The sequence below is a fragment of the Pseudophryne corroboree genome, chromosome 1 (assembly GCF_028390025.1).
Source record: "Pseudophryne corroboree isolate aPseCor3 chromosome 1, aPseCor3.hap2, whole genome shotgun sequence".
NCBI lineage: Eukaryota > Metazoa > Chordata > Amphibia > Anura > Myobatrachidae > Pseudophryne > Pseudophryne corroboree.
This window is the reverse complement of record NC_086444.1, coordinates 977948545-977965674: the sequence shown is the minus strand read 5'-3', so window position 1 is coordinate 977965674 and position 17130 is coordinate 977948545. Positions and strand designations below refer to the sequence as shown.

Sequence of the window (17130 nt, the reverse complement as noted above, 5' to 3'; positions counted from 1 at the left end):
CCCTCATCCCATCTGTAAGAGTTGAAAGATTATTGAGCTGAATTTCCATAAGGGAAACGTAGGCGTCCCACCAGTTGGTGCTTTGGGTAAGGCGTACGTTAATAACACATTTTGCATCCTAATGTAAATACTTCCTATAAACACTGGAGATGATTCTGAGTTGGGCACAAAGAAAAAATAAAAGAAACTTATGATGGGTACACACTATTCAATTCTAAGGCAGATCACCCTGATAATTGGCTGGTCAGCTTGATGTTTGTACAGTGTGTATGCAAGAACGTTGACTGATTAACTGCTTCAAGCGCTCCTGCAGTGGTCAGCCTGGTGTGCTGCAATCACTATCCGTTCCCGACCTCCCAGTCCCATTCAGGAGACCCTAAGAAGGTACACTATTTGCTAGAAGTTGCTCAGTGTGTATGGGTATACACCGATCCGATAATCGCTACGTCAGATTGGATCTGCACACACTACCCAGCTTAATTTTGCACCTGGACAGACCATGTTGTATGCAGGGTAAATACTGTCTGCTTGTGCATGTAACCCATCATTACAGGGCAGCTTTATTTTTACACTGCAATCAGTTTGGAAATGCCCCTTTCAAAGCTAAATCTCTGCATATTTCACATCTGCCCCAGCTGCAGTGTAAGTACTACAGATGGATTGAAAAGACACCAAGCCAAAAGAAAATCCCCTACCTGCAGTGGAACATGGCTGTGTCAGTGTGCAACGTTACTTTGTTCCCAATTCAGAATCTGCCCCATTGCGCAAAAGGAAGCTTTGTTATGTATGGTGTGTATTTTCTCTCTATATCCTGTGGAAAGATATTTGGACACAGTCTTTGTGTTGTATAATTTAAGAGATAGTTAGGGCTGTAAACCCACAGATAACAATGTTCTCATGTCTACAGCAGTCAGACTTCTAGGATTTATGATTGCAATTTACATGATATCAATAGAGATTCCTAACACTTTCTGCACTGTTGTGTTTACATAGACTGGGTTATAGACTGGGTTCTAGATTAAAGTAAATTTGAATGATTTAACAGCTTTTACATTAGTCTAATCACTTGTGCGAGAAATGTTATGTCATTAGTTATACCTTGTGTGAATGATGTGATTGCTACTGTAACTTGAAATTGGCAAAGGAAGGGATTAATCATGATTATGCCTGAAAACAGTCTCTCTTGTTAATGATTTGTTTTAAACACACTGCCACTATACTTAGAATTACATTCTTCTGGAGATACTGTACGTGTATTTGTATGTATGTATGTATGTATGTATATATATATATATATATATATATATATGTGTATGTATATATATATATATATATATATATATATATATATATATATAAAAAGGGGGGGGATAAGGGTACCGGCGACTTGTGTTGTTTAAAATGCAATAGTTAAAAATAGATTTAAAAGCCAAAAAATATGTAATAATACAAACGAGCTTTAATATCACACAAAGTCTTGAAGAAGTCAGTTGTGACGAAACGCGTTGGACTCCCTGTGGTGACTCCCTTGCCTATTTTTAAGAGTTAAGTCAGAACTTCCTAACCTTTTACAAAGACCTTTTATGTTTGTTTTTATACTTTTATTAATATTTTGAAGTAAATTTTATGTTGTGATTCGCTTTTATGTGATATTAAAGCTCGTTTGTATTATTACATATTTTTTGGCTTTTAAATCTATTTTTAACTATTGCATTTTAAACCACACAAGTCGCCGGTACCCTTATCCCCCCCCATTTTTATACTTTTCCCAGCAGTACTGTACCAGGATTGCACTCTTAAGGGTTGGCAGACACCTTTTAACAAGGTTACGTGTGTTTTGTTAGCAATTTTGTTTTACATATTTTACTGAGAACCCACCTCACAAGTGGCGCTGTGTCATTCCATTTTTTACATATATATATATATATGTGTGTGTGTGTGTGTGTGTGTGTGTGTGTATATATATATATATATATATATATATATATATATATATATATATAGAAAAAGAAATTGGAGGTGTGAGCGCAAACCGGGTTTAAATGGAGAATGTCTGTGGAACTACAAGTCCAAGTCCAGATTGTTAGATCCAAATTAAAACAGGTAAAGTCTCCAAATAATCTGGCTGCACACTGCCGTTTAGATCAGCTGTCGTCCACCCCGTTCTCCCGTCTCCCAACGGGGAAAGATTGTGTCTAGAGAAGATAGAATAATGGGGGGGCGCCAATAGTGCATTAAAAGATGACAATTTATTGACACATCATAAAACACAGGTTTAAAAATGTAAGCGTACCAAAGATGGCGGTATAATCACCGCTGATACATTCGTTTTAAAATCAAAGATACAAGATGGATTCACCACTGTATGTTGCCTTGTTCAGCGTCCATCCATAAGCCACGCCCCTACCGGTTTCGTCACCAGGACTTCATCAGAGGGCTGAACAAGGCAACATGCAGTGGTGAATCCATCTTGTATCTTTGATTTTAAAAGTAATGTATCAGCGGTGATTATACCGCCATCTTTGGTACGCTTACATTTTTAGACCTGTGTTTTATGATGTGTCCATAAATTGTCATCTTTTAATGCACTATTGGCGCCCCCCATTATTCTATCTTCTCTAGATAGATAGATAGATAGATAGATAGATAGATAGATATACAGCACGGGTTAATCGCGCAAGATTCAAAAATGATTCCATACATTTATCAAATATTCCAGCTCCTGATATGTCCTTATTAAAGTCTTTTGTCCACTGTCGCTTCTCCCAAGTAAAGCCGTACCACAGGCTTATTAATGCACATGTAAAAAAAGAACAAATGAGCGCCAGGTATGAGTATATGGTTGTAACGACTTATTTAATATAAGTATATGTATACATACATCTCCGTTAAGATCAGGCAGCTTAGTGAATCAAACAATTGCGCCTCCGGATAGCACCAAAGTATAAGCCGCCAGCCGCCGCTCATCAACCGATCCCTGGCTTGGTCCTGGCACTCCTCTTTTATTCTTTTTCACATATATATTATATATATATATATATATATATATATATTTATAGAATAGTCCTTTTAAAAGTAACCATTTCCCTTCATATCTCCCTTTCCCAGAACAGGACCTGTTTTTGTTATGCCTGCCTCTAGATTATATGTCACAATTATTCTGTCCGCTGTCCTTCAGTAAAGTCTGCAGCTATACTAACACTTCAAAAAACTTTATTGTATATTGTGCTTACCAATTTTTTTTTATTGGTCATATTGTTTTAACATATGTTTTGTATTACTATTGTCATTTATAAAGTACAATACCAGGTTGCTGGTTCCAGAATATATACACAATATATTTCTTTTTTAACAATTATATATTTTTGCCTTAGTTGAAAGGAGAGCAAATAAGTGAACAGACCTTTAAATAGATGGTGGTGAGCAGGTGACATCATGCTGCTCTGGTTTCACAAAGGAGCAGGCACAGATTGGGACAGAACAAAGAATTCCGCTGCTGCTTGATGTCTAGTGTGTAGAAACGCTGCTGTTTGAGGCCTCGCTGAGGTTTCTGGGCTGCTTAGTAATTAAACATGGTCGTCGTATGCAGTCTAAGTTCTGGGAAAGTGTGTTTGTCTACCTTGTGTATTAAAAGCAGATTATATACATTTATTACAAATTGCATTTAGATCTAAGACTATATCTATTAGGAAAGGCATGGCTTTATTTTATTTTGCTTGGAACAGTATTTATCACAAATTATTTTTCCACATTTACAAAAAGCCTTTTAAACGTGATCTGTGACTGCCCATTAACTGCTCATTGTGTCCCCTTCTCATTGTTTGGCATTGCTCTCCATAGTTTTATATAACAAAGAAATTTTAGACTCTGTTGATTAATACTTTAAAAAGCATATCCTTTTGTGTGTTGTTTGATTTATTGCACAGGTTTATCTGTTTTTATTACATTTAAGTTCTTATTTGTGCAGAAATTCCAAGTGGTTCACAAAATGTCTGGTACCACTTCTTTATATCCATTTCACTTTATCACTTCTCTGGCTTTCCAATTCCCCCTTTCTCCCTAATTTATCACTGTTACTTCTAATTGGCTGTATTGTGTGTTACACTTTTCTAAACTCCTTTGCCGCTGAAGCCTTTTTCATTCCTGTGCTGAGCCTAGCTTGACATTTTTTTTGTCTGTTTACATTGTCACAAGTCATTTGATTTATGTAAGTCCCACACAAATTGTATCTTGTTTTTTTAGAAGAATTAGAATTTTTAGAGAATACCATTCATTTGTATGTTACTTACACGGCAGTAAAATCTGCCCATAATGGGCAAAACATTGAACCAAAACTAAACACGTTGTGTTTCTGCTTCTGCATTAATCCAGCTGCATTGCTTCGGTATCATAATGTACTAATGGGTCATTCCATGGTAACAAACGTTACATTTTGAAATATATTTCATGTGAAATATATATATTTTTTTTGAGCATGTGTTTTGAGTATTTTGTGCAAAGTAAATGTTTGTGTGGTGCATGATATGCTATAATTTTGATGCAAATCTTGTCATGAAAACTGGTAACAAACGTTACATAAAAAGACCATTTTCATGGAATGACCCCAATGTGCTTATCTGTGGCAGGGGGTATTGTATGTGTGCGGTAGAAACACATTGTGCTTCACCTAGTCAGATTAGAATAAAGGGTAAAATGTCATCACTGTTGATTGCATTATTTAATTCAGTAGCTTTGTTTGAATCATTTCAAATATCCCGCATTTTTTATAATGGTCCTAGAAGTAAAAAAATTGACCTGTATTATTTGTGTTGAATGACTTTGGTCTTGAGGCTACCTATTTTCCGTACAGCATTGCAATTTTACAAGCGGATTGGTAACTGTGGATCAAGAACAGGGCACAGATAATAGAAAGACATCGGTTTGCAGTTACTGAATAATGGGCGCTTGCTTGTCACGATCATTTAATTAAGTCAGGCAAAATATAACTTAGAATTTAGGATAACACTGTAATGGCTTTAATAATCTCTGTTCAACGTCTATTGAATTGTACATATTTTACCTCCTCCTCCCAGGTAAAAGTTCTTCACAATCAACTAGTCCTGTTTCATAATGCAATTGCTGCCTACTTCGCCGGGAACCAGAAGCAGCTTGAACAAACGTTGAAACAGTTCCATGTGAAATTGAAAACCCCAGGAGTGGATGCTCCGTCCTGGCTGGAGGAGCAGTAATATAACCAAACCAAGACGCAATCTCTGATCAGGACCGATACTATTCATTTGATGAGAGGGACTGGGATTAAGCAGTTCTCTTAATGATTTATACTCAGACCACTTTCAATTTCATAATTTTTAATACGCTAACAATGAAGTAAATGAAAGAAGATATTATATATAATTGTAATTTCTGTAACTTTATTAGAGGACACTCCTTTTGCCTGTATGGAGACGGCAGTCTGTTTCGTCTAGATTGATAAAGAAATGTACTTTTGCACTGAATACAACATTTAATCATTGGCATAATTCCTGGTCTAATTAGTGACCAAATGTAGTAATTCCAAAGGGTGTTTTTCATGGTTTCTACTAGTAGTTGATGATTTTATATTTAAATCTAAACAAACATCTTCAAAAGAGTCACTTTAATGTAAAAGTTGTATGTTAAAAAGAAATGCTGTTATTTACCATGTAAATATAAAGTCTTTATAGAATCTCCTAGTTTGTGCTGCTTAGACTGTTCATTGGCATTTCTTATACAGCATATGCTTGTACACATGTCCATTTCCTATGTTCATTATCAGAGGGCGAGACAATGACATTGATAAGAGCTGCTTGCTTTACAAACTTGGATTGATCTCCATTATTTTATCTGTTTTGTCCCATCAGTTTCTGCAACAAATATGAGAATGATTCTCAACTTGATTACCTAATTTCACTACTCAATCAATTCAAAAGAGACAGGATAGTGATTTAATGGGACTTTTGTTACACAAATCTCCCTATGTAATTAGTTACTCAGTACCAAATTACTTTCTTTTTCAGATGATTTTTCTTTCCCCCACCTCCCTCAAATCCACCCTCTCTTTCTCCTCCTTTATAGCTATCTGTATGTCCTATGTAATTTAGTGTTGTCACTCTGTCTTCTAGAATGCCCAGAATGCATTGTTATGGTGTGATGTACATGTGTGGGAATTGCAGTTTTATAGACAGCTAAGGTTGTCAAGGCTTTTATAACTTATAGAAAGTTCCAACCAATAGAAATTGCTTATGGCTTTTTCTTATTTCCCTTAGCCTTTTGTTCTTTATTCGTCCAACTTGTGGACTAATATACAGAATAATCATTGCTTTAGTTATTAGCAATATATTTTCTATTGTGCAAATGTAGTTTTTCTAATTTCAGTGCTTTTATGCAATAAAAGCTACTAACTCGTGTATAGTATAAACTGTCGTATAGACACTCCGATTGTACCTTCATTTTATTTCTGTAATTTATGTTATTAATGTGCATGTGAAATGATTCACTAAAAGTCCTGTTGATTTAAGTACTGTCTGCTTAAACACACCTTTAACATGGGCAAATAGTAATAATTCCATCCCTCCCAGATCATTTTCATTAGTTTTAGTTGGAGTCTTGTAATAAAGTAGAGAAGAGATTCCTGTGCCTTATGGCTCCAAATTGCACTCCTGTATTACTCAGTAGAGTGGCAGAGATAGGCCACTACATTCTGCTGTCTTGTAGAACCATCTATGTCAGGCATGTCCAAACTGCGGCCCTCCAGCTGTTGAGAAACTACACATCCCAGCATGCCCTGACACAGCTTTAGCATTATCTGACAGCAAAACTGTGTCAGGGTATGCTGGGATATGTAGTTTCTCAACAGCTGGAGGGCTGCAGTTTGGACATGCCTGATCTATGTCAATCTGCTGCAGTCTCTGCGGATGTTGGGATATTGGGGATAGTTTTTCAGATTTAACCATGCTGGCCTTAACTCACAATGATGTGCCTTTCATAAGATTTGACCAGGCTGCTTTTAAATGGACTTTTAAATCTCCTGTTCCAGCATAGAACGGTATTGAAGGACACTGGTACTGTATGATACACACCCAAGTTATTTGCTGAAAGAAGCTGGCCAGTCACATTGTACCAGCTAATACAGTTATTCAATGATGTCATTGTTTAGATGAAACTATATTGTCGGGCAATGTGGATTGTTTTTATTGTATGTTTTGTTTCTGTTGTTGTGTCACCCCTTTTTATTTTTCTATTAATGTTTCTACGGTTCTTCATATGGATAAACAGCTCTCCTTTGTGGTTATTTTTCTTTCAAATGTCTCAAAAAATATTGACTTTATTTACAGTATTTACTCAATAAATATATTGTTTGATTTCTGTATCATTTGTCTACTTATGTTATAATGGATTAGTATATCTGGTTGTTAGTATTGAGTTATATCATGTATGTGATATTTTCTTCTTGTGTCTGATTACATTCTGTTTCATTACCTGGGTATCACTTCTTGTAATTATAGATTATCATCAACCTTTTGAATATGGCTCCTGTGTGAACTTTGTATAATTATTAAAGGTGTTTGCTGCAGAGTATTTTAATTATTTTGGGGAGATTCATTTCCACTGCTAGGCTCAAAACAAAAGATGACACTTTCTGATTTAATCAACTGAAGAGGGCTATGGATTTTCAAGCAGGGAATGGATCCTTATGAAAATAATGCATGTGACATACACTGTAACAGGTATGAATAGATCCTAAATCCTTTGTCCTCGTTCTGTGTTTTACAGTTTGGGTAGTAAGGTTTTGTGCAAGAATTAATTGCCAGTTAAATGACTGAAAACAAAGAGGTGCCCGGTTTTTTAGTGATGATAATTACAAGGAGGCGTGAAAGCCTTTCATTAAAATAAGTCTGTTTTTCAGGGGAAACTAGTTTACTTTTTATTTGGACAGTTGTCTAAAGGAATCTGTTTCATTCCCAGAGCAATGTAAACAGCCCCGTGTGAAAACTGGGAATAAACTGGCCTGACCCTGCCAGTGATGCCAGCAGTCACTGACCGCCGACATCACTGCAGCTTCTGTGCACCAGAATGCTGATGCCCCGCATAACACTTATATTTAAGTACAAAAAGGGCAAATTAATTTTCCCTCCAACTACAAAGATCAGCTGGGGGATTTATGATCATGTGGGGGGAGAGAAGAAGGGATCTATGGTGGCACTTAGTGTTCACTGGCATTTATTACAACTACCATGTTTATATTAAGTGGTTGAGATGTTTTTAAAAGAAATATAACCTTTTTTTAGATTTATTTTTCTAAACAAACATAATAGGGGCAAAGATAAATACTTCATGGCGAAAAAGAGGAGAGATAAAAATAAATAGTGAAGAGAAAGAAAGGATAGAGGCAGAGAGAAAGAGATTGAGAAGAGTGGGAGAGTATAGAGGTAGAGAGGAGAGCGCAAAAGAGAAGGAGGAAGGGTGGGAGAGTGGGATCGAGAGAGTCAGACAGAAGGGGGGAGAAAGGGAGAACAGCGCTGGAAGAAATAGAACAAAGGGGAACACAAACTGGTGGGAGTGAGTAGTGGGGTAGGGAAAAAGTGTAAGATACAGTTTGCACACTCATGTAAGCTGTTGTGTGCGAGGAATCTGCGCTGTGTGATCTTTTGCAGTGAGGAAGCAGAGGTCTCTTCTAGAAGGCGGAGCCAACACAGAGAGCAGCAGAGCTGCAGAGTTCCTATCTATTTCTGACATCCCTGGAGCTGTGGTTGCTGCTGAAGGAGGTCGGTCACTGGCCTCTAGGGTATATATACACTGCAGCATTACAAAAGGTGATTCTGCAATGGGATGGAGGGGGGCTCCCGACCCTTAAGTGCTGGGTGTCCAGGGTTCATGCCCCGCTTGCTTAATGCTTGTTATGGCACTGGACCGTCCCTGTATGACAGATTTAGTGTCTCCATCCTACTTACACAGCCCCTCCTCCTCTGACCCGGGTATCAGACAGTCTCTCACCCACACCTCAACTTCTGACCACATGTCTGCCCCATTGAGCTCCAATTTTCATTGCTAGGGGCGGGGACTCCACACTGCTTGATTCGTAGTACAGAGTGAGACTCCTCGGGCTGACAGTATGTGGCCGCTGCACACCCCGGCCCACCCAGGGCTGCAGCTTCAGTACAAGACAAGTTGCCTGGACATTGCAGGCAACCCTCTGATACACCACTGATGAGCAGGGAAGGTGGACCCCTTAATTGTCTTCATTCCCGGTAGTCCCTGCCTGTTGGTGGACCTGCCAACTGTTTGTGGAAGTTAGTAGTATGTGTGTGTGTGTATATGCATGTACACATCTGTGTACTGTATGTATACAATATATTTCTCTGACGTCCTAGTGGATGCTGGGACTCCGTCAGGACCATGGGGATTAGCGGCTCCGCAGGAGACAGGGCACAAAAATAAAAGCTTTAGGACTAGGTGGTGTGCACTGGCTCCTCCCCCTATGACCCTCCTCCAAGCCTCAGTTAGGTTTTTGTGCCCGTCCGAGCAGGGTGCAATCTAGGTGGCTCTCCTAAAGAGCTGCTTAGAAAAAGTTATTAGGTTTTTTATTTTCAGTGAGTCCTGCTGGCAACAGGCTCACTGCAACGAGGGACTTAGGGGAGAAGAAGTGAACTCACCTGCGTGCAGGATGGATTGGCTTCTTAGGCTACTGGACACCATTAGCTCCAGAGGGATCGAACACAGGCCCAGCCATGGAGTCCGGTCCCGGAGCCGCGCCGCCGACCCCCTTGCAGATGCCGAAAAGTGAAGAGGTCCAGAAACCGGCGGCAGAAGACTTTTCAGTCTTCATGAGGTAGCGCACAGCACTGCAGCTGTGCGCCATTGTTGTCAGCACACTTCACACCAGCGGTCACTGAGGGTGCAGGGCGCTGGGGGGGGGCGCCCTGGGCAGCAATGATAATACCTTGTTCTGGCTAAAAATACATCACATATAGCCCCTGGGGCTATATGGATGTATTTAACCCCTGCCAGGTCTCACAAACACCGGGAGAAGAGCCCGCCGAAATAGGGGGCGGGGCCTATCTCCTCAGCACACAGCGCCATTTTCCTGCACAGCTCCGCTGCGAGGAAGGCTCCCAGGACTCTCCCCTGCACTGCACTACAGAAACAGGGTAAAAAAAACAGAGAGGGGGGGCACTTTTTTGGCGATATTGATATATTAAGCTGCTATAAAGGAAACAACACTTCTGTAGGGTTGTTCCTATATATTTATAGCGCTTGGGTGTGTGCTGGCAAACTCTCCCTCTGTCTCCCCAAAGGGCTAGTGGGGTCCTGTCTTCGATAAGAGCATTCCCTGTGTGTCTGCTGTGTGTCGGTACGTGTGTGTCGACATGTATGAGGACGATGTTGGTGTGGAGGCGGAGCAATTGCCGGTAATGGTGACGTCACCCCCTAGGGAGTCGACACCGGAATGGATGGCTTTGTTTATGGAATTACGTGATAATGTCAGCACGTTACAAAAATCAGTTGACGACATGAGACGGCCGGCAAACCAGTTAGTACCTGTCCAGGCGTCTCAGACACCGTCAGGGGCTGTAAAACGCCCTTTACCTCAGTCGGTCGACACAGACCCAGACACGGACACCGAATCTAGTGTCGACGGTGAAGAAACAAACGTATTTTCCAGTAGGGCCACACGTTATATGATCACGGCAATGAAGGAGGCTTTGCATATCTCTGATACTGCAAGTACCACAAAAAGGGGTATTATGTGGGGTCTGAAAAAACTACCGGTAGTTTTTCCTGAATCAGAGGAATTGAATGAAGTGTGTGATGAAGCGTGGGTTAACCCCGATAGAAAACTGCTAATTTCAAAGAAGTTATTGGCATTATATCCTTTCCCGCCAGAGGTTAGGGCACGCTGGGAAACACCCCCTAGGGTGGATAAGGCACTCACACGCTTATCAAAACAAGTGGCGTTACCGTCTCCTGAAACGGCCGCCCTCAAGGATCCAGTTGATAGGAGGCTGGAAACTACCCTGAAAAGTATATACACTCATACTGGTGTTATACTGCGACCAGCCATCGCCTCAGCATGGATGTGCAGTGCTGGGGTGGTTTGGTCGGATTCCCTGACTGAAAATATTGATACCCTGGATAGGGACAGTATTTTATTGACTATAGAGCAATTAAAGGATGCTTTTCTTTATATGCGAGATGCTCAGAGGGATATTTGCACTCTGGCATCGAGAGTAAGTGCGATGTCCATATCTGCCAGAAGAAGTTTATGGACGCGACAGTGGTCAGGTGATGCGGATTCCAAACGGCATATGGAAGTATTGCCGTATAAAGGGGAGGAATTATTTGGGGTCGGTCTATCGGATTTGGTGGCCACGGCAACAGCCGGGAAATCCACCTTTTTACCTCAGGTCCTCTCCCAACAGAAAAAGACACCGTCTTTTCAGCCGCAGTCCTTTCGTTCCTATAAGAACAAGCGGGCAAAAGGACAGTCATATCTGCCCCGAGGCAAAGGAAAGGGTAAGAGAGTGCACCAAGCAGCTCCCTCCCAGGAGCAGAAGCCCTCCCCGGCTTCTGCAAAGCCCTCAGCATGACGTTGGGGCTTTACAAGCGGACTCAGGGGCGGTGGGGGGTCGACTCAAGAATTTCAGCGCACAGTGGGCTCACTCACAGGTGGACCCCTGGATCCTGCAGGTAGTATCTCAGGGTTACAGGTTGGAATTCGAGAAGTCTCCCCCTCGCCGGTTCCTAAAGTCTGCTCTGCCAACGTCTCCCTCAGACAGGGCGACGGTATTGGAAGCCATTCACAAGCTGTATTCTCAGCAGGTGATTGTCAAGGTACCCCTCCTACAACAGGGAAAGGGGTATTATTCCACACTATTTGTGGTACCGAAGCCGGACGGCTCGGTAAGACCTATTCTAAATCTGAAATCTTTGAACCTGTACATACAAAAATTCAAGTTCAAGATGGAGTCACTCAGAGCAGTGATAGCGAATCTGGAAGAAGGGGACTTTATGGTGTCCCTGGACATCAAGGATGCTTACCTGCATGTCCCAATTTGCCCTTCACATCAAGGGTACCTCAGGTTCGTGGTGCAAAACTGTCATTATCAGTTTCAGACGCTGACGTTTGGATTGTCCACGGCACCTCGGGTCTTTACCAAGGTAATGGCCGAAATGATGTTTCTTCTGCGAAGAAAAGACGTATTAATTATCCCTTACTTGGACGATCTCCTGATAAGGGCAAGGTCCAGAGAACAGCTGGAGGACGTAGTAGCACTAACCCAAGTAGTGCTGCAACGGCACGGGTGGATTCTGAATTTTCCAAAATCTCAATTGACCCCGACGACACGTCTGCTGTTCCTGGGAATGATTCTGGACACGGTTCAGAAAAAGGTGTTTCTTCCGGAGGAGAAAGCCAGGGAGTTATCCGAACTTGTCAGGAACCTCCTAAAACCAGGAAAAGTGTCTGTGCATCAATGCACAAGACTCCTGGGAAAAATGGTGGCTTCTTACGAAGGGATTCCATTCGGCAGATTCCACGCACGAACTTTTCAGTGGGATCTGCTGGACAAATGGTCCGGATCGCATCTGCAGATGCATCAGCGGATAACTTTGTCTCCACGGACAAGGGTGTCTCTTCTGTGGTGGTTGCAGAGTGCTCATCTGTTAGAGGGCCGCAGATTCGGCATACAGGACTGGGTCCTGGTGACAACGGATGCCAGTCTGAGAGGCTGGGGAGCGGTCACACAGGGAAGAAACTTCCAGGGAGTGTGGTCAAGCCTGGAGATGTCTCTTCACATAAATATACTGGAGCTAAGAGCGATTTACAATGCTCTAAGCCTGGCAAAACCCCTGCTTCAGGGTCAGCCGGTGTTGATCCAGTCGGACAACATCACGGCAGTCGCCCACGTAAACAGACAGGGCGGCACAAGAAGCAGGAGGGCAATGGCAGAAGCTGCAAGGATTCTTCGCTGGGTGGAAGATCATGTGATAGCACTGTCAGCAGTGTTCATTCCGGGAGTGGACAACTGGGAAGCGGACTTCCTCAGCAGACACGATCTACACCCGGGAGAGTGGGGACTTCATCCAGAAGTCTTCCACGTGATTGTGAACCGTTGGGAAAAACCAAAGGTGGATATGATGGCGTCCCGCCTCAACAAAAAACTGGACAGGTATTGCGCCAGGTCAAGAGACCCTCAGGCAATAGCTGTGGACGCTCTGGTAACACCGTGAGTGTTCCAGTCAGTGTATGTGTTTCCTCCTCTGCCTCTCATACCAAAAGTACTGAGAATTATACGGCAAAGGGGAGTAAGAACGATACTCGTGGCTCCGGATTGGCCAACAAGAACTTGGTACCCAGAACTTCAGGAGATGCTCACGGAAGATCCGTGGCCTCTACCTCTAAGACGGGACCTGCTTCAGCAGGGACCGTGTCTATTCCAAGACTTACCTCGGCTGCGTTTGACGGCATGGCGGTTGAACGCCGAATTCTAAGGGAAAAAGGCATTCCGGAAGAGGTCATCCCTACCCTGGTAAAAGCCAGGAAGGAGGTGACTGCACAACATTATCACCGCATTTGGAGAAAATATGTTGCGTGGTGTGAGGCCAGGAAGGCCCCGACGGAGGAATGTCAACTGGGTCGATTCCTACATTTCCTGCAAACAGGATTGTCTATGGGCCTCAAATTAGGGTCCATTAAGGTTCAAATTTCGGCCCTGTCGATTTTCTTCCAGAAAGAATTGGCTTCAGTTCCTGAAGTCCAGACTTTTGTAAAAGGAGTACTACATATACAGCCCCCGGTTGTGCCCCCAGTGGCTCCGTGGGATCTTAATGTAGTTTTGGATTTTCTCAAATCCCATTGGTTTGAGCCACTCAAATCGGTGGATTTGAAATATCTTACATGGAAAGTAACCATGCTACTGGCCCTGGCTTCAGCCAGGAGAGTGTCAGAATTGGCGGCTTTATCGTATAAAAGCCCATATCTGATTTTCCATTCGGACAGGGCAGAACTGCGGACGCGTCCTCAGTTTCTGCCTAAGGTGGTTTCAGCGTTTCACCTGAACCAGCCTATTGTGGTGCCTGCGGCTACTAGCGATTTGGAGGATTCCAAGTTGCTGGACGTTGTCAGGGCATTGAAAATATATATTTCAAGGACGGCTGGAGTCAGAAAATCTGACTCGCTGTTTATACTGTATGCACCCAACAAGCTGGGTGCTCCTGCTTCTAAGCAGACGATTGCTCGTTGGATTTGTAGCACAATTCAACTTGCACATTCTGTGGCAGGCCTGCCACAGCCTAAATCTATCAAGGCCCATTCCACAAGGAAGGTGGGCTCATCTTGGGCGGCTGCCCGAGGGGTCTCGGCATTACAACTCTGCCGAGCAGCTACGTGGTTGGGGGAGAACACGTTTGTAAAATTCTACAAATTTGATACCCTGGCTAAAGAGGACCTGGAGTTCTCTCATTCGGTGCTGCAGAGTCATCCGCACTCTCCCGCCCGTTTGGGAGCTTTGGTATAATCCCCATGGTCCTGACGGAGTCCCAGCATCCACTAGGACGTCAGAGAAAATAAGATTTTACTTACCGATAAATCTATTTCTCGTAGTCCGTAGTGGATGCTGGGCGCCCATCCCAAGTGCGGATTGTCTGCAATACTTGTACATAGTTATTGTTACAAAAAAATCGGGTTGTTATTGTTGTGAGCCGTCTGTTCAGAGGCTCCTACGTTTGTCATACTGTTAACTGGGTTCAGATCACAGGTTGTACGGTGTGATTGGTGTGGCTGGTATGAGTCTTACCCGGGATTCAAAATCCTTCCTTATTGTGTACGCTCGTCCGGGCACAGTATCCTAACTGAGGCTTGGAGGAGGGTCATAGGGGGAGGAGCCAGTGCACACCAGGTAGTCCTAAAGCTTTTATTTTTGTGCCCTGTCTCCTGCGGAGCCGCTAATCCCCATGGTCCAGACGGAGTCCCAGCATCCACTACGGACTACGAGAAATAGATTTATCGGTAAGTAAAATCTTATTTTTACTCACATGGTTCTTTTGATGCCATTATTGACATTTTGATCCTGTAATGGAATCTTTATCAAGACTGGCGTAGTATCAACATCCACAATACAGAAGATGACAACTGGTAGATTCACAATGTTAGTATAGTCACGATCATAGTAACATCATGGAAGAAAAAGACAATGGGGCTGTCAGCACATATAGTTTAATGAAAAATGCTCAGGAATAATCCTTATATTCTTCGATAATAGGTCATCCTAAGAGAATGGGACATATCATGGAACCACAGACACCATGCTGACAGCTTATAGATAGACATATATATATATATATACTAGGTGATTCATCGCGCCCTACGGGCGCTCTTCACACCGTCGTAAGGGGCTACGCCCCCGTAATCTCTCCAGAAAAGTTAAGGTGTAGAATAGTAGTTGTATAGTTTGTATTGGTGGAATAGGAGGTTTGTTCGTGGATAGATGTAGTATGACAAAAGGGAATGTCATGGTGAATGGGGTTCAGGGTCTTGTGAGTGGGTGAACAGTGTCTGCAGGGGAGGGTGTATAGAATGTGGAAGGAAATGACATGTATAGTGAACATGGTTGCGTAAGTAAAGTATGTGGGTGTCAGGTGGCACATGGAAGACAGTGTATGTTGTGGTTGTGGGGAAGGTGGCCGTTGTACCGGGGTGCTGGGGAATGTGCGGCGTGCTGCGGGACTATGTGGATGTAGTGTGAGCGATGTTGGAGAGGGTGGTTTGTAGGCTAGGTGTGTGAACGGGGAGTAACAGTGTGCAGGGTCGGCAGACAGTTTGTGTTGGGCTTGTGGGGAAAGTAGTCTGTGTGTGGGGGTGTTGGGGAGTGTGTGCGGGTGTGCTGCGGGACTCTGTGGGTGTGCCGTGGCTGTAGTGTGTCAGATGGTGGTGGTGCATATATTAGTGGTGTGGGGAGGGGGTCCGGTGGCACACAGTGTGCAGGGATGGAAGGTAGTGTGTGTGGGGCTTGTGGGGAGGGTGTCCGCTGTGCGTGCGTGCTGGGGTCTGTATGCAAGTGTGGTGTGTGCGTAGTGCTGCGGGATTGTGTGGGCGCGGGCTGGCAGGGGCTTAAGCGGCTGTACAGAGTGTGCAGGGAGGGAAGACAGTGTTCGTGTGGAGGGTGGCCTGTGGTCGACCATGCTGGGGAATATGTGCGTCCGTGCTGCGGGCGGTGTGCTGCGGGACGATGTGGGCATAGTGCACAGTGGACAGGAGTCTGTGTGGGGCGGTGTTGAGGAGTGTGTGCGTCCGTGCTGTCGGTGGGCGTGCTGCGGGACTGTGTGGGGGTGCCATGGCTGAGGTGTGTGAGAGATTAGGGGGGGTGAATGTAGCAGGGGCGTGGAGCGGGAGGCCGGCGTCTGTCCAGACTGTGGACGGGGGGGAAGTCCGGTGTGCGACCGTGCTGCGGGAGTGTGTGAGGTAATTAGCGGGGTGAATGTAGCCGCGCCGTGTAGCGGCAGTCGGGCGTGTGAGCAGACTGTGTGGGGGGGGGGGAGAGAAGAGAGGAGGGGAGAGAAGTCCGCTGTGCTGCGGGAGTGTGTGAGGTAATTAGCGGGGGGGGGGAAATCCTCTGTGCGGTCGGAGTGTGTGAGGTAATTAGCGGGGGGGAGGGAGGGAGAAGTCCGCCGGAGTGTGTGAGGTAGTTAGCGGGGGGGGGGGAGAAGTCCGCTGTGCGGCCGGAGTGTGTGAGGTAATTAGCGGGGGGGGAGGGAGGGAGAAGTCCGCCGGAGTGTGTGAGGTAATTAGCGGGGGGTGTGGAGAAGTCCGCTGTGCGGCCGGACTATGTGAGGTAGTGTGTAGCGGCAGTCCGGCGTGTGTGTAGACTGTGCGGGGGGGAGAAGTCCGCTGTGCGGCCGGAGTGTGTGAGGTAATTAGTGGGGTGAATGTAGCCGCGGCGTGTAGAGGGATGCCGGCGGCTGTACACACTGCAGGGGGGGAAGAAGAGTGTACCTTGGTCTTGTGGGGAGGGTGGCCTGTGGTCTGAGACGTGCTGCATACCTGGGCCCTCATTCCGAGTTGTTCGCTCGGTATTTTTCATCGCATCGCAGTGAAAATCCGCTTAGTACGCATGC

At 44.1% G+C, this 17130-nt stretch overlaps 1 protein-coding gene across 4 annotated transcripts in view; it reads left to right on the top strand.

Annotated features, from left to right (window-relative positions):
* Positions 1-7605, top strand: part of ARFIP1 (ADP ribosylation factor interacting protein 1) — a 310000-nt gene extending 302395 nt beyond the window's left edge. For all 4 annotated transcript variants that reach the window (XM_063920538.1, XM_063920535.1, XM_063920536.1 and 1 more), the window contains one exon: positions 5073-7605. In XM_063920538.1, coding sequence (XP_063776608.1) covers positions 5073-5228 — 156 coding nt within the window. In that variant the 3' untranslated portion in view covers positions 5229-7605. The remainder of the gene's footprint in view (positions 1-5072) is intronic.
* Positions 7606-17130: the final 9525 nt, after the last annotated feature.